The 27,530-nt window shown below is 45.2% G+C and overlaps 2 protein-coding genes across 2 annotated transcripts in view; one reads left to right on the top strand and one right to left on the bottom strand.

Annotated features, from left to right (window-relative positions):
* The window catches only part of LOC126568500 (gastrula zinc finger protein XlCGF44.2-like), a 237,494-nt gene that overhangs the window by 57,074 nt on the left and 152,890 nt on the right, over positions 1 to 27,530 (top strand). The window lies entirely within an intron of this gene.
* The window catches only part of LOC126567765 (IQ motif and SEC7 domain-containing protein 2), a 67,266-nt gene that overhangs the window by 902 nt on the left and 38,834 nt on the right, over positions 1 to 27,530 (bottom strand). Inside the window, exons 2-5 of the mRNA XM_050224049.1 lie at positions 19,817 to 20,221; positions 4,558 to 4,881; positions 2,355 to 4,357; positions 1,870 to 2,259 (exon numbers count right to left, since the gene is read on the bottom strand). Coding sequence (XP_050080006.1) covers positions 1,870 to 2,259; positions 2,355 to 4,357; positions 4,558 to 4,881; positions 19,817 to 20,221 — 3,122 coding nt within the window. The remainder of the gene's footprint in view (positions 1 to 1,869; positions 2,260 to 2,354; positions 4,358 to 4,557; positions 4,882 to 19,816; positions 20,222 to 27,530) is intronic.

Here is a 27,530-nt window from a genome sequence, read left to right as displayed (position 1 = left end):
CGAAAACGTGAAGGAATAATGGTTTGTGGTAGTAGTACCGGATGATACAGAGAGAACAACAGAGGGAGGTTTTTATATTGTAATATATTGTGTTTTTATCACGAGACACGGCCACGAATTTCAAATTGAGAGAGAGAGAGAAAGAGAGAAAAAAGAAAGAAAAAAAAAACACAGCGCTGTGGTGAAATGATGCTTGCATATGATACGGTTAAAGCGGTTAAGGCTGGAGGGTCACTGCTCAGTAGTATATGACCTAGTAGTACAATTTTGTATTGGATTTGACAGATTTTGGTCGTGCAACGCTAACTGTCATCCTGTTCATCTGTGTCGAATCCCACACAAAATTTAAAATAATCGTAGGACTGAACCGTGACTTCCAACCTAATGGTAACATTGTTTTTCGGTGGGAATGATGGATGGATGTGGTGGTGGTGGTGGTTGGTATGGGTTTATGAGGTAGCAGATATTATAAGTATACTCAAAATTGGGAGAATCATTTACGAAGGGACATAATAATATTCGCGCACAGTTTTTTTGTTAATTGCGTTCCGGAAAACCACGTTCATGTTAGCCACACAACAACAAAACCCTGAGTTTATCTCGCCGAGCCACATTGTTGGGAATGTGTTAAGGACAATTACTTACTACTCTCTTCTACTTACTAGAAACGTACGGCGCCGTAATTGCATATCACAAAAAATAGTTTGTTCGCAAATCTATTCCGATGAGGGAAGGGAGCTTAACGCACTCTCGCGCTAGCCCTGTTTCTTTATAAATGTATTTTTTGGCACTTTATTTTCTTACGCTACTATCAATTTCTACACGAGAGGGATTTTCCTTCACGCTCTTGGTAACGAAAACAATTCATTTTAACGCCTACTTAGTAGATAAGGAAACATTGCTTTCTTTCCTGTTGGTATCACATTAGAATACACCCTTTTCAAAAAAAAGTGGGATGCGTTTACACTAGTTCGTACGAGAGTTGATAAGGGACTGAGACTTTGCTAGCTTTTTTTCTTCTTCTTGGGGGTTTTAATTGATTAATTTGTGCACTGTTTTTTTTCTTTAGGGATGAATACAAAAGCGAAAAGAAAGATAATTAAGGTAAGCTGCCTAATTACACGGCGTACACACATAAAAGCGGACATGTATACATAGCTCCTTACAAAGAAGCGTGTATGAACTTGCGTGTCCTTCTCTTCTAGAAGCGATTGGAATATTGTAAGACCGTTGTGGGGTCTTTTGCAATCATGTAATAGAATTTACCACCGACTGAGAGGATATTGGTAAACAGCTGTGTTTCAAAGGTGTAGTAATTAAAAATACTTTTCTAGCTAATTTTTACCATTCAATTATATGACTGCAAAATACCACTTCGGGGGCATGCAATACTCCACTACCTACTTGAAAGATACCCCTAAGTGAGTCAACAGTTCCATTAGATCGAAACCATGCTTCCTGTTCTTAATGCATCCTGGTCTTAGTGGTTTTATAGAAGCAAAGGAATTAAAGCTTGTTGCAGTCGCAAATTAAATCAAACCATAAAAGCTGTCTGTCCCAACAACGGGACTATTCTTCACTACGCATACACTTCGAGAAAAAAGCCTTTTCTTGTGAATGTGTGCGAGCGCAAACGAAAAAAAAACTGTGCTTATTTGGCTATTTTTTCTTTGCGGGATTCGAGGAAGGAAAGGAGCAAGATGCATCGAATTTCTTTTTTCTGTTTCGAGGAGATGCACAGCACTCTTGGATATGGGGATATATTGTGGATGAAGCATATGGAACGGGATGGACGGTTTTTGTGGTTTGGTTTTGCTTGGTTGGTGGGGTGTCCGAGATAGAAAAAAAAACCATTTTAGAATGACTTACATTGTTCGTGCATATCGAGCAGCGAATTGCTGAGGGCACTACGCTTCAGCTGTGCATCACTGTGCGCGAGACCACACTCGTTCGGTGATACACCGCCACCGACACTACCCGGCACGAGCCCACCGACACCGGCCGGATACGGACCGGCACAGACCTCCACATCGGCCACACCACTGTCCCGATTTTCGCTGTTGGTGGTGCGCGTACCGCGGGCCGACTTTTGGCGCTCCAGTTCCGCCTCGATACGAAGCGTTTCCATCTCGTCCATCTCGCTGATCGATTCGCGCAAATCCTCTGCAAACTTGCACCGATCGTGCTCGTTGCGTGCGTTGAACGTGACCAGCACTTTGCCATCAACCTTCTGGGAGAGCCGGATGCAGAATTGGTAGTCTGGAAAATGAGAAAGAAGGATAATAAATTAATTTTAAAAAAATCACAACTTTTTTTTAAAGTGAAATTGTGAAATTGTAAGTGAAAACACTTACTTGGAACATCCAGCAGCGTCACGACCATCCCGCACAGCGTATAACTATTCCGGAACGTGTACGTAACGGAGGACTTTTTCTTGCTAAAGATCTTCGTAATCACCAGCAGATCGTTGAACAAAAACACCTCCCGCTGATGTACACCCGGTCGCTCCTTTTTGTTTATGTCCGGTATCTCGTACAGCCGGCAGTAGCAAACCAACCGACGGTGCGGTAACGCCAGATTCGGCTTTTTGCCCACGATCGTCGCCTGCACCTTCATCACCTGCGTGACATGATCCGACCCGGGCTTAAACTCGTTCGCCTTTACCCGCTCATAGATCCCGTTCAGCATGTCTCGATCGATATCGTGACAGTCGTCGATGCCGCGCAGATTCTTCACAAAATCATCACACCGCATCCGACGCTCCGGCTTCAGGTTCGGTGTGTGCAGATCCGTATTGAGCATAATGATGGCGAACGCCAACACAAACACTGTATCGTGTGAACGGAGCCGAGCAACAATATCGCTATTACACTGACAGTACCGGGCCGAGAATACCTCCATCAGCCGTTCGATCTTTTGAGCCTCGCCCGGCATACGGAAGTAGCCCTGGAATTTGCGCAACGCCACATCGACCTGCATACCGGACAGATCTAGCTCACCGGCAAAACAATCCAGCACAGCCATATTGAATGGGTTCTGCAGATTGCCCAAATACTCGCCAATCATCTGCCGGGAGAGTCCTTTGCGGGAGATCAAGAATCGTGCCACACCTTGCGGGGTATTCTCGAGGAATCCTTTCCGGATGAGGTACGTGATGCCACGTTCGGGTTTTTTGTTGAACAGATTCAGTCCCACACGGTACTGACGTTTGCGAATCGTTTCCGACACCTTGTAGGAGGTGGGCGTGTGTACGATCTGATCGTGCTGTTCCATCGAATATTGGGCGGCACTCGTGTGTGAGCTGAGACATTCACTTTCGATGCTGGCGATCGTAACGTTGGCACTTCCAGCACCACCACCAACAGCACCACCACTGGCAGCTGTTGCTGTGGCGGTGGCAGTCGCAACTGTGGAATGAATCGAACGTCCTGCGGCACCGGTACCGGCATCTCCAGCACTCGCACTCATCAGCATGTGATCGGGTGATTGAGCTGGAAGAAGAGTTATGCTACCGCTCTGGCTACTGCCTGGGCCTTTTCGCTTCCATTGCGGAGAGCTGGATCGATCGGATGAACCCATCAGCTCGATACCAACCCCCGCTAGACCTCGTTCAGCCGAAGCGGACGAATCACTGCCAGAGGACTGCACCGAGCTGAGACTACCATTCTCGGCCGTCTTGCACAGCCCATTCGGACGCAGTGAACGACTCGGTGTGTGCTGTCCTCCAGGGCCCGTGATACTGCTGGTACGCTTCGGTACCTCCGGAGGTACCTTCCGGCCGCTAGCACTCGACGTACTGCCACTGCTACCACCCGAGCTACCGATACCGATACCACGCGGACGCATGTAGATCTGGGCGGCGGTGTAGTGTGGCGTGTAGGGACTTTGGTGTGTGCTGGCCGTTTGTGAGTTCCAGGACAGATTCATGGACGAGACGGTAGAATCGAGCTGCGAGCTCGAGCTGGCACCGCTCACATTCAAATCCTGCGAACCGTACTGGCTTTGGTACTGCTGCTGCTGATGCTGGTGATGATGCATCACTGCGGTGTGCGATGGAACAGACACGGCCGGCGTGTAACCATACCCGGCCAGCTGAGCCTGCTGCTGGTGCAGAATATTTACATGTGGATGGGAGTACTGTTGTTGCTGTTGTTGCTGCTGCTGTTGGGTGGCGGCAGCACCCGTAACGAGCTGTGTGGGGCTTTGGCTCCAAGAGGTGATCGGGACGGGTGCGGGTGATGCGGTACCGGACTGACTGCGTGGGATGGGGCTCGAATCGAGACGACGTTCCCGCAGCGACATCGAGCGGACCGGTGTCACACGATGGTGTAGCGTTCCTGGTGGCGTTGCGGAGATACTGTCGAGGGCGAAAAAGAGTTTCCAATTAGAAAATGAGTCCTTAAAGTGGAACTCCACGCGTAATCCGCGTTCTACACGAAGCGCAACTCTGAGTTTGTATGGAAATGTGTCGTACATTGACAACATTTTGATAGAAAATCAGAGTAGTGCTGGAAGTTGCGCTTCGTGTAGACCACCTTTAATATTCGAAATACTCACGTTGCACAGACACGCTGTTGGCCAACCATAGTGCCATCTTCGGTAGCGTAAATCTGTCCATCCTCCAGGGCCGGCTGAAGGTGATGTGGATGGTGATGCATCATGTCCATCTCGTTCTGCTGCTGCTGCTGCTGTTGCTGAACCCTACGGCTCATGCGTTTCTCCGCCTTAGCCATAGCCGTGATCGAGGCGAACTTCTTCACCATCGTGTAGTGGCGGAAGGCGCGCTGAATCGTAAGGGCCGCGTTTCGTGCCTTCACTCCACCGTACTTGCGCTCCAACAGTTCGATCTGCTTGTCCAGCAGATCCTGCGACAGTTCATACCTGTAGATATTGGGACGAAACACAAACACAACTGGTTTAATACAAGTGATCGTGACAAGAGAATAAAAAAAAATGCACAACAACACAACAAAACACGACGACGACGACGACGTTGCGTGTATCGTGTCACGAAGCGTAGTAATTAAGCTCAAAGGAGCAGCGTGTTCTTTAGGTCCGTCCTCTTGTAAACGCATAGCGAAAGAAAGTCATATCTCATAATGAGATGTCTCCTCACACAACTTACACTCACACAAACACACCCCATTCCGGTACCCCTTTTTCCGCAAAGCCAAACACAGGGCCGATTTAAAGAGCGCGACAGTAGTGGCAGATCAGTAAAAGGGTGTCTAAATATAGCACTTAAATCCCCATTTTTCCGTCCTTCTTTCCGAAACGGCAAGCACGATCTTCGTCTTAACGACAAACACCACGATCACCTGTCACATACACGTTGCGTGCAATATTAGAAAAGTAGCGACCATGATGTGGCGACGGTGACAAACACCATGGGAAAATGGAGGGAAAACTTCCTGGATATGGTTGGAGACAACGTCGCATTCATCATTACTACCACCATTGGCTGCCCAAATGGTTCCTTGGTTTTCTTGCCATTTGTTTAGCTGTACTAAGGCATACGTCATTGACATTCGGAAAACTTAATTAACACACGCCTTTTTCCTCTTCCTATATCTCCCCCATCCACCATCCCTGTCACACTAGGCCCCCTTTCCCCCCAGGTGGGAGAAAGATTGGGGAAATGGTTCAATAAACCACCAGCTCAAACGGAATTTTAAAGACGAGGATCGGCGAGCACGGGGTGGTTTTAGTTGTTTGGATTAATTTCTTTTTCGCACCACCCGGACATATCATATGTTTTGCGTGTGGGTAACGAACTGTGAACGGCCAACCCCTTCACGTACCTATAAATAACGGACGTTTATTAAGCGTTATGATTTTTTTTTTGCTTTGTGTGTTGAAACTCCAATATGTTTTAGCTTCTCTTTGCTTCCAGCAATCGAGCACGAAGTAAGTGCGCTAAATTTTTCACTTTTATTTTGATTTTAGCACCACTACCTTTCTTCACTTAAGTGCGCTTTGCCTCATCAATCTTGGGTGGAAGTGATCGTAAATTATTTGAAACTCCCACAAATTGAGAATTGAAAAAAACCAATAACAGCTTACAACTTGAAGTGAGATGTGGGTATTTGGTTGATGGATGTGTTTTGGGTAGATTTTCCACCAAATTGCACTTGGCAAAAAGGTGGTGTAGGAAAAGTGTTTCAGAAGGATCATAGAAAAGATTTCAATAATTCAAAACCGACCTCCTGCTACCGACCGGGGCAAAGAACGAATGGATATTAACCCTTTGAGGCCAGTTGCAGTTTCTGAGCAGCGGAGAATCTGAGGGTCTGTGTTAAAATAATTTATGTATATTACGTATATTAAACCTAGAAGTGGGGCGATCCGATGAAAAGGTGAAAACGACGCCAATCTTCACGTGGCTGATCCGGGATTCAAATCTCATCCAGACCATTCCTCCGTAGTGAGGACTGACTATCCAAATACGTGGTATCAACACACCAACACGGTCGTAAAGCCAAGAGGAAGAAGACTCCTGAAAGTTATTTGATGATCTGGTCCAAGCCAACAAACTAATGATAAAGACTTCTAAACTCTTACAGCTTTTTTTTTTTTTGTAGGAACGGCCTGGCCGTATTGCTTGACTTATGAATACCACGTAATGAGGTTAGTCAATCCTCACTACGGGGGGAAGTTCCGGGTGGGAAAATCAACCACGGTCCTGCCGTTTGAAGAACGGCACCGATGTCGCTTATACCACCGAGCCGCCCATATCTCTTACAGCTATTGCCCTAGTTTAATATCCTAAAATTGTCACATATTAGTTAATCAATTGGCAAATTTATAGTGAAGAGTGTTATGAACCACTTCAAAAATCATCAAAAGATTCTTCAAGCAAACCAATATATCACGATGTCAGCTGATTCAGTTTAGTCTATTAAACAATGCCTCAATAAGTTAATGTTTTAATGGCAATTTCTTAAATAAAATTGCTCAAAATGAACAAACCCAGCATGTAAAGGGTTAATATCACAATATTTCTAGTGCCAGCCAACATTTTAGTAGGACAGCGTTGAGTGAAGAATTCTTAGAACTGCTCAAGCCTGGTCACAAACGGCCTTAAAACAAGGGAAAATCTTTTTGTACTCGTGCCAAACGACAGTGGACGACGAAAAGCCGGCGACAGTAAGCAAGAGACATTTGCCTCCAAAAAGGATATGTTGATGATCCGAATAGCAATGAGATTTTCGAGAATGTTTTGTTTTGCTCTATTTTGCAACGGAAAGGTGACCTTTTAGGTGATACTTGATGTTCTTGGAAGTAAGGGCTTGATTTAGTGACCTTTAAGAGGATTTAAAATTAGTCACAAATGAAGTAGAAGAAATTAAAAAAAAACCCTCGAATATTTGAGAAGGATGGAGATTCCATGAATCTAAAGACAACAGCAAAGGTGCGATAAGACGCTCTACTCACACAGCAAGAAGATGGTTTTGGATTTTAGAAACTCAACCTTACATGCTTCCGCTAGCGCGAACACGGATTAAGATATAATCCGACCCCGGTTCCCTTGTTCAATTTTGGAAAACCTCCAAAGTTTGCCCGACGTCGCGTGCTTTTCGATAACACCGACCGACCAACACATGGCAGCTTTACACCATCGTGGAGTGGAGCGTGGAGTAGCTTCTTCTATAACCATCATTTAGCCCGAAGGTATCTTAGGCCGAAAAACAACAGAAACTGAAACATGGCAAAGGTAAGGTGTGGGCGAAAACGGAACTTATCGCCGCTATCATGTTCCCATATCTAATGTGCCCCTTGGGAAGTTGGTCCCTCCGACCTGCGACGGGGAAGATCTAGAAGTTGAAGTTGTGTATTCATAAACAGATGACACACAGCTCCTGTAAACGGTGGTGCGCGTTGTGTCCCCCATATATGTAAGTAATTTAATAGCATATACCGGGACGATGTGCGCCTTGAAGCAATGACTTCGTGTGTCATCCATCTTTAGAATGTAGGGGGTAGGAAGTTTGTGAGGACGCTAACAGAATATAGCGCACGCCTTCAAAATTCGTTGACCCTTCAATTTGAACCGTGTGTGTTATGATGATGATGGCGTTTCGAAACAACTGCAGACACACACACGCATTACAGAGAACCCACTAGTAGCAATAAACGAGATCGGTCTCGAGAGATCGCACCGTTGTGCGCCATATTCAAACGCCTTGAGGTAGTGGCACGAAGACGCTTCTATCTTCACGATCTAAATCGTTCCCTCTGCTTGCGGCGAGAAACCGAGCGAAACGGACGCGGAATATGTGTGTTGCGCGATATGGATAATTTACGTGACACAGAAAACACACGAGACTAGAATACCATCATCATGAGCTGACAGGAGGACACTCTGGTTTACATCCAATAGTTTAATTACCATACGAATTTTATCTCCAACGTGCGAACACCGTGTGTCGATGTTGGCGGCATCAAGGTGACGTTGTTTGAGGTGACACTGCCGCTAGTGGAATAGGAGGACTGCTGCTGCTTGGCGGCAGCAACTGCTTTATCGAGATTGTGCTGCGAAGATGATGTAGCGGTGGATGATTCTGGGATGGCAAACGGTACGGATTGATATTCGCCGGATTTGGCACGCAATTTTAGACGACGTCGTCGTCGAACGATCGCCGCCATCGTGTTGTCATCGTGACGTTTAACAGCGGCCATTACCACATCGTCCAGGCGCGTTGTGGAGCGAGATCTTGGAGCACTTTTCGCAGCAGAAGCAACACTACCCAAACGATCGTTCGTAGTTTCGAAAGTCGGTTGGTGCTCGACCAGAGGTGTTGGTGGCTGTATAGAAGGTAGTCGCGTGTACTGTTGCGATAGGAAAGTGATCACCGGTGAGGGAATGGAGGATCCGCCAGCATCTTCCCGACACTTGCAACAGCACGAACACACACAATCACACGAAAAACTGTCCTCATCGTTGTCACTCCCACCTGTCGTACAACCTTCGATCGATCGTCCTCCAGCACCGTCCAGATCGACTCCGATGCCACTATCGGCACCGTCCGGTGAAAGGGACACAAACGTCCCATCATCACCTTCCTCTTCGGCCCCCATCACTGTTGTTGGTGTGAGCAATCGCTGCTGCCCATCTTCGCCCTCGTACATCGTCATCGTACGTCTGGTGGCCATAGTACACCTGACCGTTCAGGCGCCACAACCTCCGCTGGCCGATGACAGCGGTGCCAAAACAATAGAGCAGCCCTAGTTGACAGTCGAGTGGAACCACCGCGACACCAGCAGCGACACGGTAACGGCGCTGTTTCCTATTACCGACAGTAAATTGTTTCCTCTTTTCGTTGGGCTTTCGATTTCGCCGTTGACGCATTGTACGGACAATATTGTTGGGCGGCACACGGTTCGCTTGCTCTTTCTCTCCCGCGTGCCGTCGCTTCCGGCGTTATTGTTGATCACCACTCCGTTTGCCTTCCGAATATCCGCTGTCCCCGCGGCACACTACTACACTAGGCTTTTTTTTCTGTTTTCAATTAAACGTTACACTTTGACGCGTTTTCGCACACCGTGTGATTTTGCACATTTTCCGAGTGCGAGTTTCACCCGCACGTCGACTATAGTGAGGAGTCGACATCGGTCCACAACACCTTATCCACACACCCGTGCGACCCTGTCGAAAGACACACAATTAATGGCTGCTCGAGGGCGATGTCAGCTCTACTGAACCCGCTCGACTAACTGAAACCACTTTTTGGGATGTTTGTAGCCGTGTTCAACTGCATTCACACTCCGATAAAGCACTACCAATACTGCTAACAGAACGAAACATGATCTAGACTACGGGGAAGCGATCCTTCAGTGATCGACGTGTGCCTGAGCCTAAATGACATGGAAAGGACATAGTTTTTTCCAGCTAACCAACACAAACACGCACTCCGGATGGAATATCAAACGCATCAACGGGACACACATCTCTCCAGAACGCTTGTTTCTTGAACGAAATCCATGTCACTTCCGCAACGGCACGTTACACGCGCGTTTGTTTTTCAGGTTTCACTGTCGATTGTCGTTGATCACGTTCAGAAATGGGAACTCTCTCTGTCTCTCTCTCTTGTTCAGGACTAAACAGCACCCACAATTAGGGCAGGTTTCCCTTTTCCCTACTCTTTCTTGACGAGAGCAAGTGTACAAATGAACAGGTTGAGAAGAAGGTGCCAGACGCACTAATGCCCATTCCCGCAATGCTTTATCGAAGTTGGCAAACAGAAAATTGCGTGTTGTGAGTTCGATAAAACGAGCTCACACACCTTTGTCTTTATCTCCTTTTGCTCAGGTGTGGGGTGATAAGCCAACTCCACCCGCCACCAAACCACTGCCTTCCGAAGTACCAAAAAAGCTGTTTAATTTCCCGCTTATTTGAACTGTCTTCTAAGCTAGTTGCAGAGAACCATCGTGGTCGATGAGTCACCGTATGAAAAAATGTTTTATTTATCGAGTGTGCACCTCCTCGCTAAAGTTGTTCAAGAACAGAAAGCGTGTAAATTCAATGTCAGCTTGAAGAGAGATAGAGGAAGAATGCTTGTACAGGGTTGGTCAATAATATAAGGTCTGCGATTAAGGCTACGCAATTGCAATAAATAAATGATACATAATGTTGTTTGAGTTTCTAAGCAAATACTTTTTTGAGTCAATTTGACTGCCCACTGAGCTTCATTAAATTTTTTAAACAAACGAATGTAATTTAATTTTGCTATTTTTCTTAGTAAAATTATGAATAATTTTATTTTACTATTCAATATTGGAAGGTCCCTGGTAGAAACATGAAATGATGAGTGCATAAGATTACAATGTAGGTCGCAGCAGCGTAGCGCGAATCGCGAGGATTCACAATCAAAATATTGTGAAACAACAGCACAATGATACAAAATAAAATAAGACAAAAACTTCGAGTACAACCTTCGAGACGAATGTGGAAAAGTTTCGACGGATCGCAATCTCCGGAAGCACCCGCTTTTTTGCGTTTGCATTTTTAAATTTGTATCTGCATCTTTTTTTAAATAATTTTATTTGATTACTCTAGTTCAAGCAAAGAAAAATCTCTAAACACTAAACTAAATATATTGGAGTAAAAAAAAACTAAATATATTGGAGTGCTACTAAAAATGGACATTAACATCCCGACCACCACTGTTTATTGCTAGAAACAGGTGGAATTTTTGCGACCAGAAATAAACGTAAACCAATCGATTTGCTGTAACGCTGGAGGCACCTTTATCGGTACAGAGAAGGCAACCGATAAGATATCTAAAGGTTTGCATTTCAAGTGGATTTGACAAGTAGAATTCTGCCTAGCACTAGTGATAAGGTGTTGTCGGTTTGTGCACACCATGGTCGCGATATGTTTTTGGGGAAGTAAGTTGTCGGACCAGAGCCAGAGAGCCCTTATTTAAGGTTGCTATCTCGTTGTCTAAATAATATTTGTTGCTCAATGCTCGCTCCAGAAAAGGGTTGTTTGGATGCTGTTTGCACTACTCTGTCTAACTATAAAGCGCGTGTGTCACAATCTAACCACATGCATATGACCTATATGAGCAAGAGAATTGCATTTATGTAAGAGGCGCTCCATCTGCAGAGATTACCTAAGGGTGGAAGAGTTCTCACACTAATCTTGCCGGTTAAGTGTTTCATCACATTGCTTTGGATTGAATTTGCAATAGCACACACCAGAAAAAAAAGACAGACAGACCATGCAAAGAAGTGCACAACAGAACGCAATTTCCCAGGCCTCTGTCCGCGGGTCTCTTCGTGCCGTTTGTTGATCCACTCGATGCAACACGCTAACTTTACCGCTTCGGTGCAATAAATAGATACACACGGCGGTGGTTTATGGAGCACCAGCAGCAGCATCAGTAGCAACCGTGCACAGTAAAAATCAGCGAAGAACGCGTAAATTAAATCAAATCAGCGTCATTTTAATTGCACACTTAATTATGCGCTCGTCGCTCAATTCTGCAATTCTGTACAGGGGATGAGATGAGCATCTCAACAGGCTCAGAATTCCCGCAGTGGAGTGATGAAGTATGAGTCCTGATCGTTGAGAAGGCCACACTGGACATTCTGTTGCGGTTGTACGAGATGATACCGAGATTGTGGTGATTTTTATTTGTACAAACCCAATTAAAAATGCAACCAACCAACTGGTGGCTATTACGAACATTGGGAAGCTAATGGACGATCCCAAAGAAGAGTAAACCGGGATTGGGGCCTCTGGTAGAACAGCACTGCAGATTGTTCTCTTGGTCCAAGGGGAAGTAAAAGGGAGCATCAAAAGAATTTTGGGTCGGATATGGAACGGATCTTTGCACAAGGAAAACACACCAAACTGTTATGTTTCTTAGCACCCAAATTAAGAACTTTCTCTCATCTCGCGCCCTGCGCGGTTGTGTGCTTCTTCTCGTTTCGCGGTCTGCGTCTCTCATTGATGCACTTCCGATGGTGGATTTCACAAGCGCAAACAAATTGTTTGTTTATGGTCCCGGACCGCTGAACGGACACGATTGGATAATTTTTCAAATTTCCTAAATGAGATCACGACGAGAGAGAGAGAGAGAGAGAGAGAGAGAGAGAGAGCGAGAGAGAGGGAGAAACCTTCCGAAAAAAAAACCACTTGTTTGTAGGCAGCGCTTCTCGTCTACTTCTGTGAGACACATTTGACAACTGATTCTCCACATTCGTTGGACGCAACTATCGAAGTAGAAGAGCAGACACTATATCCTGTGCGGAAGATTTCCGCTTCCGGTACCATCATTTACAGTGGAATGTCCTTTTTTTTCGTAAATCTCACTTCCGCTTAGATCCTTCATTTATTAGAGCATCCTTTTTCTCTTCGGTTCTTTCTCACTTGCTTCCCACGGATGGCACGATCTGCCCCTGCTGTATATACCGGATGCTGCAGAACAAGAACACGAAGCGTAACACTAACAAAGAAATTCTCTTCATACAAACGATGCACAACACACTCAAGGATTTATTGGCGAGCAATCCTGGTACCAGAGGCACACAATGGAATGTTGCAGCACTGTCGAAGCACGTAGCGAACTTTGTACCGGAAGAAGGACCTCTTCATAGAAAGGGAACTTCCCTCTTTGGATTTTTTGCTGGTATGTCTGCCAATCGCACTTTAAACCCGCGCACAAAATTCCGTTTTGTACGGCGGCACGTTTCAGGCACGGCCCTCCGTTGCAAATATGCCCGGCGGAGGCCGAACAAACCGCAACACTATTGACCGCATCGATGGATGCACCCGAACTGGACCGTAACGGGGTGTACAATGCAACGGATACCCCTACCGGAAGGTATCGTATCGCGTCGGTCGTTCGTCGTACATCGATTGCACATCGTGTGGCCGTTTCTTCCGCCGATTAAACCCACAAAACAAAACTGAAACGTTTACCGATGCGCGAAAATGCTTTTACTTGCGTGTTGGAGGACGCACGCGCGCACGCACGCTTGTACACACTGTTTAATGGTGAATTCTACCAGGTCCGTTGATCAACAAGTACTGTGGTCGCGATTACAACCGCGATCGCACTAGTGGTGGATTGTGCATCCCCAACCGTTACTACGCGGGCACTTCGTTCGGGGCTTCGGTTGGGGGTGGTTTACGGTTGTGTGTGTTAATTTACACGAACGCGCGTATATACCGGTGGAACCGGCGCATACAGTGTACCGATATTGATGGCGGCTCTCTATTCCACACCTCTATTCAACAAAACCAGCGCGTTTAAACGTACACACCACACCACCAAGCGAGATTTCAGTTCGAACTAATTGTGGCACAATGTTGGCGTGGTTTGTTGTGGATGTTACGGAGCGATGCAGCCAGCAACCTTGCCAACCACCCAACGAGCATATATGCCCACCCTTAACGGACTCTCTTTTCTCTCTCTCTCTACAGCTCTCTCGAACTCTATGATTGAGCGTCAGGTGTGTCAAACTCGGTTGGCCGCCTCCAAGATGGGGAGGTTTTCACAATGTAATGGGAGGAATTTATTGTTATAATAGAATTATTAATCCTTAGAACTTACGAGTTAAAAATAATTACTGTATCATAATTTGAAAATACGCCATTTTTTGGTAGGTTTTTTTTAAAGTTTCGAGCAACGATGGCTCAAAAGGAAGATGAAAATCCTCATAATCGTTGGTTGACTTCAATATTTTAGCTCAATAACTAGCCCAGAAAAATAAGTTTAAAGCATTTAGAGTTATTTTAGCAATTAAGAATCTCAATTTTTGGCATTAGTGATTGTCCAATAATGTCAAATCGTATGGGAGAAGTATCACATTGCTGTTTGGCAAGTAACACTGAGAAAAATAATTTGTTTGCCGAAAATCGGTTCGGTGAAACGTTGGTTACTGATTTATGCAAGAATATTCTACAAAAAAAAAAAAGAAAATGCATAGAAAGTTATTATACTATGAAATGTTATTTTTCATTGATTATTTACCTAACCGAAACAAATTTTGTATCAAAATCACTATAACAAAGAATCATTCATAAAGGACGGCCAGGCCGTGTTGCTTATAGTTTAGAACTTGTTCGTCGAACTTTTTTCATAGATCCCCTCTCTTTTGTTTGACAAACTTTTGCTCAGCTACAAATTTTCATATACCAGCCAAAAGACAGCCCAAAAGTTTTGATTGGTCGTTTAAGATTTCTCTGATTTTGTTTTTTAAGAAAGCTTGCGGAGGTCGTCTCGTGTACGTAGAACTGAATTATTTTACATACGTAATCCATCTAGCTTGATGGTACACAAAAAAGGCTCTAGGTAACAACTGCAATACATTGTTTAGGAGACATGAATGATTGATTTTGCTATTTTTTTGACTCAAATTCTGCTAAAGCCACAGAAATAGATATTAAACTGACATAGCTAGTGGAAATGCTATTTTTTCTATTGGTTAGATAAGACAAAAGAAACAACGTTAATAAATTTCATTTCGTACGCGACTTGTTTGACATTCCTGCAATAATCAAAACCCTCACCACACGCAAGCTGAAGATGATTCTTCTCTGATGTCGCCCAATAAATTGCTTTTAAGCTAAACATTTCTTCTCTTCCATTTTTATTTATTGGTCCATAATTTCGGAGAATCTGTTCTACTTTCCCACACCGTGAAGAATCCTCGGCCTGTGAAAGATCGAGAACGATCTTCTGTGTAAACAAAAAACTGTGCACGTGAGACTGCGTCCCTCCATCCCCGGCTCGATGCAGTGGATGCGTGCGTGCGGCTTTTGTTGTACGCGTCATCTAGTGATGGAGAGGAGGCCAAGAGATCACTTAATAAAAATTAGTACGCTTCTCACCGGAGAGATTGAAACGAACGGGTACGCGCAGGTTAGAAACAAGTGTTTGGAGGAGGACGCATCCACTGCATTTAAAAATGTTTATGAGTGGGAGACTTCGTGCTCGATGAGGTGAAGGTTTTCTAGTGCGCTTTGGTAGGACGTACACTTGCATCGTATTAAGCGTTGGTGGATGGTGCAGGATCTTCTAGCCACACGAGCAACGGTTCGTTTATAAATATCTCGAAGGAATGCAGACAGATGCCAATAAGATCGGAAAGGTAAAGGATAGAGAATCTTCTTTGTTTGGAACTGCTTTTCCACAAGAGCCGAGATGAGTTTGCATGTGGCGTGGAAAATGTTTGCTCGGGAAAGACTAGCATTGGAACTATTCTGGCGCAGTCCAGATGCAATCAATTCACACATACATTCAGCTTGTGATTGGAACCTGTCTAAGGACTTGAGGATGTGAAGCAAAATCAATTATGCCGCCATAAAGATGCACCCGACAGAAGTTAATTGAATCGTATTAGGTGTGACTACGAAACAGTCGATTGCTTTCACTATTAAATTTGAACCTGCCTGTAACATACCTCCCCCAGCGTCTTTCAATAATTAACACCAAGCATTTGATTGGGCAAGGTGTAGTATTACCTTCTCTTTTTTTTTTTCCTTTCCTCACACATATTTACATTGCCCCCAAGTGCGGGTGTTAAATCGATTCCAAACAAAGAAAGAAAGCAATCGTGCCCCCACTTGACGGCGGCACCTAGCGTACACGTGAACGGGGACAGGGAGCCATTTGAAGGAAGTTAATAAAATGTGCACACATATTAACGTGTCTCCCGTCATGGGGGTAAGTTGGTGGTGACAGCCACTTCCTTTTCCGTCCCACCAAGGAATTAAAATGGCGCAGGTTAGCTTCCTTACACCCTCAGCTAATGAATGTTAATTCTTCCCAATAAAGTGGGAATGTGAAGGAACAGAACCGCATCACCTCGAGACAATAATGTCACCGCGTCGTTGTTCTTGTGCGTCTGGAATGATGTACCGAAGACGTGCTCTTTTGCCGACAAACGGGGCGCAACGCTGACTTGCACCGGGTAAAGCACCGTGACTAAATTTGTCGCATTTTACGACCTCCAAAATGAAGATCACTACTACTACTCGTCGCATTTCATGACTCCGACAGGGCCGTTTTTTTCTGAAGGTGAAGAACAACAGCTGGTAGAGATGCAGGCGTTGTGTGTCGTTGTTGGATGTGCGACATGATTTTCGACCTTCAACGACAAACGGTCTTTGGCCGGCTGTTGTGCTTCGCGAAGGAGGGAGGCATGTTTTCACGCCCAATGGCGGCCCGACCCACCCACCGGTATGTTTGGGGGCGCCCGTCGAGAGGTCGTAAAAATGCGCTTAATTTTTCACAACTGTCGCGTCACGGTTCGGAAGCTGGACGAAAAGTGTGAGCGCGCGTGTTTTGCTTTTTTGCTTCGCCGTATCTACTTATGAAAAACGGAGGGATGCCTTCGTGACATCCGGAGGACTTTCAATCTTCATTCTATCCATCGTTTTCACTCAGTTCTGGACCGGGTGGTTGAGAGAACTGTGATGTCAGTTTGCTTTTTCACACGATTTATGTATCGAAATGCGTTGGACGGTAGAGCAGCTGGGAGTTTTCTATTGGACATTTTGAAGTGACCATTTATCTACGTCAAAATTGGCACATCGCGACCACACAACACACGAGATTCGCACCGTCACAGCGTCCGAGTGACCTTCTCCTGTTATCATACGTCAACCGGCGAGTGGAAGCAACCGTTCCCAAGAACAACATGCAAGAACCTTGATGACGCTTGAACGTTAATTGGACCAATGGTTCACTCACGCTAATACAACACAGAAACAGGCACAGAAACACACGCATACACTGTGAAAATCTTTATAGCGCCGCAAACACTTCTAAACGCTGTAGCTTAGAACCTAAGCGCAACACGAGTCTGCATTTAATTACCTTTAATCGGGAACTGGCCGGGACTGTTGCGTTGTACAACTTTAATGCCTGCGGTGCACTTGAGGCTTAATTGGAGCAAACGAAGCACAGACCGTGCGCGCTACATGTGATTTCTGTTGGTTTGTTTGCACAGCGCTTTTCCTGGTTAAGCTTCTTCACACGTTCAACTGCACGATATATGGTGGCGGTTACTGCAGGTGGCCACGTACACAGTATGTCTTACAAAGGGCAAGCACTTTAGACAACTATTTCGATTGATCTTCCCTATCAATATGGAAGCGTTTGAAGCCTTTTTTTTGAGCGTACAATTTCGCAAGCTGCCGCGAAGGACAAGTGAGGCGAAATCTGTGCCGAAATCTTCACAACTTCAGTGGACCACACAGCCACCCAGCAAGAGTATACGCCAACATACACACACTAAGCCGCCCTGCCGTGCTTGATCGACGGGCAGCGAAACGACTAACAGGTTAGCACCTTTCGGCATCACACATATTCCCGGCCGCGGAGGACACACTTTGTGATGATGTGATGATGATGATGACGGTGTAGACAGTGCGATACCGTGGGTATACTGAGATTGCTTATGCTTGCTGTTTCTGGAAAACGACCACAACATCCCAGTATCTGTCATCCGCCTCGCCAGGGACAGAGGCATCACCAACACGCACACACAAACCCAGAGAGACAGAGCAAGATTTGGTCCCGACGGCAACAGCAATCAGACAGGGGCGGTCTGTTATCACACATCGTCGACGAGCATGCATCTCTCGAGGTTGTGTGAAGCGCCGGGATCGAATATTCGAAAATTGAACAGGCCGTATTCGAAAACTTGTCCACACCCCGCAGGCGTCCCTGATCGCGTCACGATGTTCTGTTTGTTGTCAATTTTTGAGCACCAGCAACAACTTCATTGGAAAGAGTTGTTTGGAGTTTTTTTTGTTTCGGTACTCCGGCACATCACAACTGCGTGGCCGAAAAACAAAGAGCATTGGGGCGTGCGCTATACAGTGTGATGACACGAAAAACAAGACAAAAAAACAACCGTCATACATTTCATTATCAACATCACCATGAGCGCACTTGTGTTTACATGGGAGCATACACCAGACGCCCCAGAGCGGAGAGGGCGACGCTGGTAAAGAGTTGTGTGGCCGAAATGTGTGTGCTTGTGCGTCTGCTAAGCAGATTTTGCTGGAATTCACTAGAATTGGAGATGATTTTTTATTAAAGGTGCGTTTAGGGAGCTCTGTTTCAAAATTCCAAGCCAGATTCAGATGATCTTAGGCATCTTAGGCTCGCTGATGTGGGTTAGAAAAGGTTGTCCTCGGGATTAGTACCGTGGGGTCGTGTTCTAATAAAAGATCCCATATTTTAGGCGAAAGTGACCATGACAAGTCTCTATTGTTTGTTCTGTAGAACAACTAACGTATAAGCCCTGTGCGTTAGTTGAAGAACAATTGATCGCAGTATAAGTTGGGTGACAGCTTTTCGCAAACGGCAAACGGGCAAACGTTGCCCATATTACTACACAGCCTTGGACATTGTACACTGTGTGATAAATTACTTTACGTCCAAACTGGTACGAAGGAACACAACGCTGAGAATCAACATCCACCGAGAGTATTTACCTGAAAACTGAAACCTCTGGGGTTTTACTGCGACCAGCTCCCCGGGTGTGTGTTTGGCATGATGTCTGGTAATTAATATCCATTGTTGGGTGATGTAAAGCGAATAGAAACATTGCCTAGGAACCCTCCATCCGTCCGGTAAATGAAAGTACCAACTACCATTACAACCTGGGAGGGTACTAGGGTGCCATTCCCTACCTTTTGTCCTTTCAACGGAAGAGCAAAATCGTGTCGTTGCACAATGTATGTATGGTGCGCGCCTCGCGATACTCATCAATGTTGTGTTGACTAAATCGCACCGATTCCTGGTCCGCTAGGTGACCGGAAACGGCTTTTTTATCAAGCGCGAAATCGAACAAAAAAATAATGGAACAAAGTTTTTGATAGTTTCAAAACACTCGTCCAATTTACGGACGACGACGGATAAATTGCATAACCTCAACGGTCCTGCGCAACGAAGTTCTATTGGATTAGTACCTCATTATGACCTAATCCGCTGGATTGGAGCTTCCAATATCGACAGCTCATCGTGGTGCACCTGTACGTACGTACGTACACAGCTAAGATGTGGTATAATTTAATAAAGTCGTTTCATAAAAGCTAATCAAACCCCATGGGGACGATCTTAATTCGTTAAATGTACTTCTAAGCACGCATCGCGTTTGGAGAGAGCTCTAGGTGCTTTTACCTCAGGACCCGGCCGGAGCGGGGGAGCCATAAAATCGGGTGTTTGTGGGGACATAATTGTAAATAAGATGTGTGCCACATTGCAGTCAAATCCCTTTCACGTTGCCCAGTAGCATTGTGCCACTTAACCGCTGCTAATGTTATCATCTATTGGTGTATTGTACTTACGCATTTTGCACACGTGTTCGCTTGAGCACATCGCCATTGCTGCGGATGGAGCCCTTCTTGTGGAGGGTGGGCGTAGCGATGTTCTGATGCGACCCGTGGTGATGGTATCCGTTGCCGGTCCCATTGTTGGTGCCACCGGTTGCCGAATGCAGATGGTAGGTAAGCTGCTGCGGTGACACATAGTGTTGCGTTGATTGCTGCTGGTGGTTCGGCTGTGGCTGCTGCTGGTGCACGTAGACGTACGATCCACCGCCGGGCCCAACGCCGCACAGGCTGGTGCTGCCGAGGCTGCTGCTGCCACCGCTCGCCAGCAAACCATTGTTGCTGGCAACACTGCCACCGCTGCTCGGATGATGATGGTGTGTGGAGTAGATCTGCGCTGGGCGATCGATTTTTTGTGGGAAACTACTTTCGCACACAAAAAGTACATGCGTGAATTACGGAAGGAAGGCGGCACAGTAGTAGAAGAGGATTCACATGAATACAGAGTAAGAGAGAAAAAAACGAAAAAAAAAAACGAGAAAAAGAGAGAAAGGTGATTAAAAATGGTGACAAAACCACAAAAATGGGACAGAAAGGTGTACAGAAAAAAATATATGTATGAGCGTAGTTCTGTTCGAGCAAACCAAAGCAACAAAGGTGGACAGGACACATAAAAGCCCGCAAAAGAGCAGATGGTTCATTTTCGCACACACGCACGCACGGAAAATACATATGGAAGGGAGGGAATCGAAGGAAACGGGGCGCACAAGAGGGATAGTGGAATGCTTTGGGCAAGTTTTTCCCATGGTCCTTTACGGAGTACACTGTGCCGCGCATACGGCAGAGGGGATGCAGTGTAAGACGGTAAAGACAGACCATCCATATCTGCAGCAAAACTGCGCGAAAAGACGCAGTGGACACAGAATCTGCGCTGCAAATGCATGGAAGAGGTCGGTAATTAAAATCAGACTCCGAGCGTTCCCCGGTGGAAGGGAAAAAAGGACATCTGGACAATGCACGTGAGTCTGATCCCGATTGACTGGGGGAATTGCTGGAGAGAGATCAGGTATGGAAGATGGTAAGAATTGTTGCCAGACCTTGGAAGTAGGGAAGGTTTTTGAGCGATGAATAGGATTTGCTACTGTTAACACACTGAGAAGGTATAGTGAAAGACACACACACAATAGATAGAGACATAAAAACGTGGTATTGCGATCTGGAGATAGCTAAAACGGGAAGAGAAATGTCTTGGCATTGGAAGAACTCCATTTTGTTCTACAAGAAAACGTATGTAGCAATACTAGATTATCCTGGAACGCGTTGGGAAATAGCGTCTGAAAAGCGAATGTTAAGAAAATGAAAAAAAACACCAAAAATCAGTATCAGCTTATGTTGGTTTAATCGGTAGAAATTTAGGAAAAAATGACATCGCAAAAACACACCGGGAAAACAAAACTATTTGTTTTGCGCAGTTTTTCTCTCGTTTAAGTTTCAATTCTTAAATACCCAGACGCGATACACCCGGAGCCTTCGGGGTTCAATTTGATTGGAATCATGTGTGAAAGATAGCGCCTCTTCACACCTTGAAAAGCGACTGGACGCCTCAGAATCACTGAGAAGGATAAACTTTTGTTTTGTGAAAGTTGTTTGTGTTTTTTGCCTGCTTCGCATAGCAAGTGAGAAGAAGTTTTTCCCAGCTGGAATCCTTTTGCACCGTCCAACCTGATAACTGTTCCCAGGAGCTCTACACTGCTGATGCTGCTGCCTGCTGGTGGTGAAAGGCAACCGACCAGAAGCTGGTACTATCGATATCGCTTCCGCTTTTATGCGGCGTGAAACTTTGCCACCCTGTGGATAAATCTTTTCCATGGTGAAAGTTTTCCCCTTTTCCCCAACATAGCGAAGAATTTCCAGAATTCCTGTCAGGCGAACCGCTTTGCGATTGAAGAGCAAACCAGAGCAGCACTTTTCCGGGTGTGTGACCTCTCTAGAGAGGAGCCAAAAAGTTGGTCGGAAAATGAAATTTCGTCTCGCACTTCCGCTGGCGATGATATCGGGTGATGACGCACAAGAGTCACATTTGCTCTGTGGCGATCGATAAATAGTAGACGCCAGGGACTTTCCGAGAAATTCCGATATCAAGCAAAACTTCTGCCGAGATGATCCATTTGGATCGTCCAAGCGGCAAGACGCAGAGCAAGATTAAATATGGCAAACGTCTGCATGAGTATGATGAGGCCACGCGCCATACGCACGTCTAGCACAAGAAGCTCCGACGAGAGAATGGGCCGTTCATTAGGAATCCTTCCAAGAAAGAGGAAAACTATCTACCACAAAAAAAGAAAACAAAGGATGTGGCCAAAAACGGAACGGCTAAAAGATGAATCTCAGCTGCTCTGGCTGATGGGGACTACCTGCTGAGATGCTCGGGCCGTTTCGGGTATTGTTTGGGTTTTGTGCTTGCGTATCTTTCACGTTGACCATATGTCTGGAAGGATGGCTGATGAAGCACGGAGCAAGATTGCAACAGAACCGAACCAGCTGCCACTGCAACACACCCACCCCAGGGGGCTCTCTCTGTCTCTTGCTGGCTGGCAATCTGATCCTCATCATAACACAACCGCACTTCCAGCCAACCGTCAGAATCGCGGCCTTCTAGACAACACCAGTCGAAGACAGACGTCTTTAAACAGGGTCCGTAGCGTCGCGTCAAAATTAAGTGGAAGAGCAAGAAGATGATATCCAATTTTCCCAAGTAGCGCCAAATGTTTACGCTACCGCTTCGCCCTGCAGGTTGGTGAGATGGAAAAACGATGATTGTCTGCGTCTGGGAGGTGGTAAAATAGAGCACAACACACGCACCATACCGCTCAAGATAAGGGAAAGCGTACCCGAGAGCTCAAGAGAGAAAACACGAAACACATGTTCTGTGTGATGTGTATTATAAAATTCCTCAGCAGCAGCGTGGATGCAATTAGAGCGCAGTCTAACTGCATCAGGAAGCTTAAAAATAGGCTCACCCGATTCGGGATGAATCCGAGCGAGCGAGAGACAGGGTGAGACAGAACAAGATGTGTGGAAATTCTTCCCCATATTCGTCGGATATTTAACAAAACTGCAAAACGACTGCGCCTGATGACGACGGAATGAGTTCAAAGAAAACCATCCAACATGGATACACTCTACAGGAGTTAGAACCGCACACTCGTACAAAGCGTACACCGCGAACGGATAAACGAAACATTTCCAGTTGATCAGCCAAGCTTGAATTAATAAATAATTTTCCCTTTCGCTGGCATTCCACCTTTATTAAGCTACATAAGACATTCCCGTACCCACATACGACGTTACACACGCCCGATCTTCTTACATCTTCTTACATCGTTGGTGAGGATCAGGGCGCTTCCGTCTGGTGCACGAGTCAAGCCACGGTAACGTTAGTGTTGTGTGAAATTTGGACTTGCCGCTTTTGGGTATTCTTAGCCAGGAACCGGGGTGGATAAAAGGTTGACGGACTTTCAAACCGCAGAAACTTCAGCGCCACCTGGTCGAACCAGGGCAAGTGAACCTGAGCAGAGTTGATTTATTCTTTGAACGGTCTTAATCATTCATCAAAAAAAAAAAAGGCAACTGCGGGAACTGCCATGAACCGGATCCAATTACATCAAGTGCTGCTACTTATTGGAGAGGGTTTAGCTGAGCGAAAACTAAAATGGCTGCCAATTTGAACTTCAATTTCATAATTTGATACCATAACGCTAAGTACACCAAATCTTGGGGCAGAACTATGAGTCAAACAAAAATATTCATTTGTGAGAATTCTGATAAAATATGATTTCTTGTCTACAGAACTACAGAAGCACAATTACGAAAAACAACATGGTGGCCGGTAGTAGTGTGGTCATGGGCAGATTATATTTATGAGATTTGGCCCCATGTTTGCTGGTCTGCCCAGTACTTTAGGACGTAGTCCGCTACTCCAATATGCATTACGTGCTCTGTGACGCCCCATTTGGCGTCAGCATGAGTGATTTCGCAGTTTGTTTTCTTCTGTGTTTGGAATTTCCTGCTGCAGAGTGTGTTACATACAACCCTAGCCGGGGAACTTTCGCTCCAGAAGCGTTGGGGGCGTATTTTATGAGCATCCAGCAACTTCAACACGCGCGCACGATAGACGAGCTGTTTTCTGCTGCGAAACAGAACAGGCCACACAGTGACGACATAGTACGATAATAACTGCGTCACAACATCATCACAGCGACGGTGGCCATATTGGAGAAGTGATTCTTGTTAAATGTTTGCTTTAGTATGCTTCCCATCTGCTATTATAAAGGCTTTTTTTTCTAACCTACAAAAAAGCTCCAAATTAGCAGTGTCATTTCTAGTCGTGCATTAATGGCTTGTAAAGAATGTATATTCCTCTTTTGCTGGTGGATCATTTTTAGGCCAAATACTTTCCACAAAGTTGTGTTCCCTCACACCCTTTTTCTCATCCAACAGGCACACGATTGCATAACAGAAAATTGTTGGAATATGTCCATATGCCTGCGGAATTATTTCTTCCAACAGTGTTTTTTTTATTCCTTTCGCCCTTATGAAATAGAACGGAAATAATGATGGGAGAATGTTTGTTGGTAGATGCTCGCTAGAACGCTAGAAAAGCGAAGGCTTCGAAGAAATCCGTTTCCGGTGTCCGCGTGCCGGTAAAATGATGGGTTCTTTCGGGTTTTTTTTTTCTGGGGAAGCACATCCGAACGGGGAACGATCATCATCCGGTTACCGGAGGCACGAATTATAGGGCTGCCGTGACGCGACATATTTGCTTACAGTCGGACATTGCCATACACACCAAAAGCCCTCTAGGTGATGCACAAAAAATTGGAAGGCGTCTTGTGGCCGGGAAAATTATGAAAATGGAGTTTTTCCCCGCTTCACAGACGGTGTAAATTTTGCCTGTTGTTGCCTCAGGTGATATTCAATAGCTTCCCAAAAGGCTTTTCGGTTCAGCAACGTTGTCTTGAATTAGCGCAAAGCAGCCTTTAAAACTGACTCGCTCACCCACGGAGAAGCTTATGGAAACTATATTTATTTGGCCCGAAGCATTACAGGATCGTTAAAAAAAGGGCGATGGGACATGCCAACGTACTGGCTCATCATCCTTGTGTGAGGCTCTAACGTGTCAGTATGTATGTGTCGGAGCATAAAACAAAACACACCGAGCAGACCAAGTGCTGTGAATAAGGGACCGAGTGAGTCCCTTATTCATTAAAAAATTACACCCCGATGTTTATTATCCGCATTCTAGTTGCCTATTTTCACGATCCGCTGGGTTCCGTGGTGCGTCGCGTAAAGGTAACCCGCACTCAGACAGACTGGTTCGTACCTTCTGCTGGGCACCGAGAGCCATCAAAACGTGGTACAGCCACAAGGAGTATGAGAAGGGAAGAGGGCTGAATATCTGTTTTAGGGCTTAGGGATTATTATAAACGAAGGGCGCTCGCGCTATATGCAGTTTCACAAGCAGCCCAAGCGAAATGGTGAAAATTTGACAGAAAACGGAAAGAAGGATAATGTTATGCAAGTCGAATCGGTATGATGGGCTTTTTAAGGAGAAGGTCATTTCGTGTAACGAAAAGCAGAACGGAAAGAGTGCATTTTAATAAACGCAAGTACTTTCGATTTGTAGCTCGATTTGTTTAACGCTATAAATGTAAAGTAATAAAAAATTTTTATAAAACTTGATTAAAAATAAAGAAGAAATGAAAATAAAACATAAAAAGTTAACTACCTTCCACCGATAATGAATCCTGAGATACAAATGATCATTTTGGCCGATTGTAAACTTAAGCAAACATACACACACACGCTTGTAAAACACAAAAAAACAATCACTTGTGGAATGTTCTTTCCACGAACACAAGCACAACTTTATAGAAAGTATAGTTCAGATGTAATTATAATACTGTAAACAAGCATAAAACATACAAAATCAGTACAAACACAAAACGAAAACAAGAACAAAAAAGTAAAGAGTCCTTTTTACAATGAAAAATGCATTTACATAAGCAAAACACACGCGCACAATCGATATGAAAACAAAATAGTCTAACACACACAACAAAAAAACGAAAGCCGGCACACAAATACAAATATGAAAAAGCAACTGCTAAATTCTAAAAATAAAAACGCACACAAGCACACACATGATAAGGAAAAATCAGGAAAACATTAAAAAGCAAAAGTCTAAAATTCACACATAAAAAGCTGTCACCGTCCCACGCATCCACTCGAACGGATTCGCCCGACCAGTGTATCCTTTGCTTGTGATAAAGCAAGATATTAAACATTACGCAAACAAACACACACACACACACACACACTTCCATACATTTACAGTTTCCCTTTCAGTAGTAAAGGGATGACTACAATACAACAAAAAAAAGGATCTTTCCTAGGCGCATTACATTTTCGCAAATAGTGATTTGTCCTAGGCGCTCTGTGCGCAGACACACACACACACACACAAAACATTCTGCGTGTGAGTGTGTTTGTTTGTGTGCGTAATTGTTTATACGGGCGTACTATCGAAAAGGATGGGGAATAGCAGGATTTCGGTGCTTGAATGGCAAATGTCTCTCTCTCTGTGTGAGTATGTGTATGACTTGTGATGGGGGAGATGAAAATCAATACTTTAGTATCTGAAATAGTAACATCTCCTCGCTGTTGGTGTTGGCGGCCGCTGCCCGTTGCTGACGTGTGTCTCGTGGGTACGCGATGATGCTGGCTTGGGTCGGTGGATTGGGGGACGCACAGACGCCTCCCACTCCCACCCGGCTTGCAAGTGTGTGCAAATATGGGACTCTATGTGTGTGTGTGTGTGTGTGGTTGCTTAATTGAAGCACTTTTTCTCTTATCAGTGTCGCTTTCGCTTTTCGCGTCACTGATTCATCGTGACTTCGCTCATCTGTAACAGTGCTTATCCGCGTGTCCTTTCCGCTGTTGGTACGTGGTGCGATAAGCGATGAAAAGCACAGCACCGGAAGGAACTTTGTGTGCACTTTTAAAAGGACGAAACTAAGACTTGCACGGAAGAAGAGTCTTTTTTCACAGCTAATTTATCACAGAATGCTTCCCGCACACACAACGCGCTTCGTTCAGCGGACGCGGAATTGGTTGGCGATAATTCTTATGCCAACATTACACAACACACACTGCCTTTTGCTCTCCTTCCGTTTGTATTGTATCGACGCTTTCACTTTGCCCTTTAGGGCTTTATGCTTTTCAGACTATTACAACGGGTCGCACGATTCATTACTATTTTATGCAAATTGCAAATACGCCAACATCTCAACGCACGGCAAGTTTACTAATAATATATGTAGGTTGGCACTCTTTCTCTCGCTCTCTCTTGCTTTCTCTTCTAACATAGTATAGCACACACGCACACTCTCCTTCTCGCTCGGCTCCTAGTAGCTATATAATTTGTGATCGATATAGCTTCCTGCTATCAGGATACGTTAGAGGGGCCATATACACACCGGCGACATTGACGCCTAGAGAAATACGTCACACACGAAATAAAAATACAGGACACAAACACGACGAGTTATCATTGATTTTAATCGTCACAGTTTTCCACCCCGTACACTACTTTTTCGCACACCGACGAAGAACGCGCAAAGTATATGAAAAAAAAAATCAAACAAACGGAAAACAAAATCACTGCCTTGCC

Source organism: Anopheles maculipalpis, chromosome 2RL (genome assembly GCF_943734695.1).
Source record: "Anopheles maculipalpis chromosome 2RL, idAnoMacuDA_375_x, whole genome shotgun sequence".
NCBI lineage: Eukaryota > Metazoa > Arthropoda > Insecta > Diptera > Culicidae > Anopheles > Anopheles maculipalpis.
Note: the sequence above shows the minus strand (reverse complement) of the source record. Positions and strands in the feature narration are given on the sequence as shown.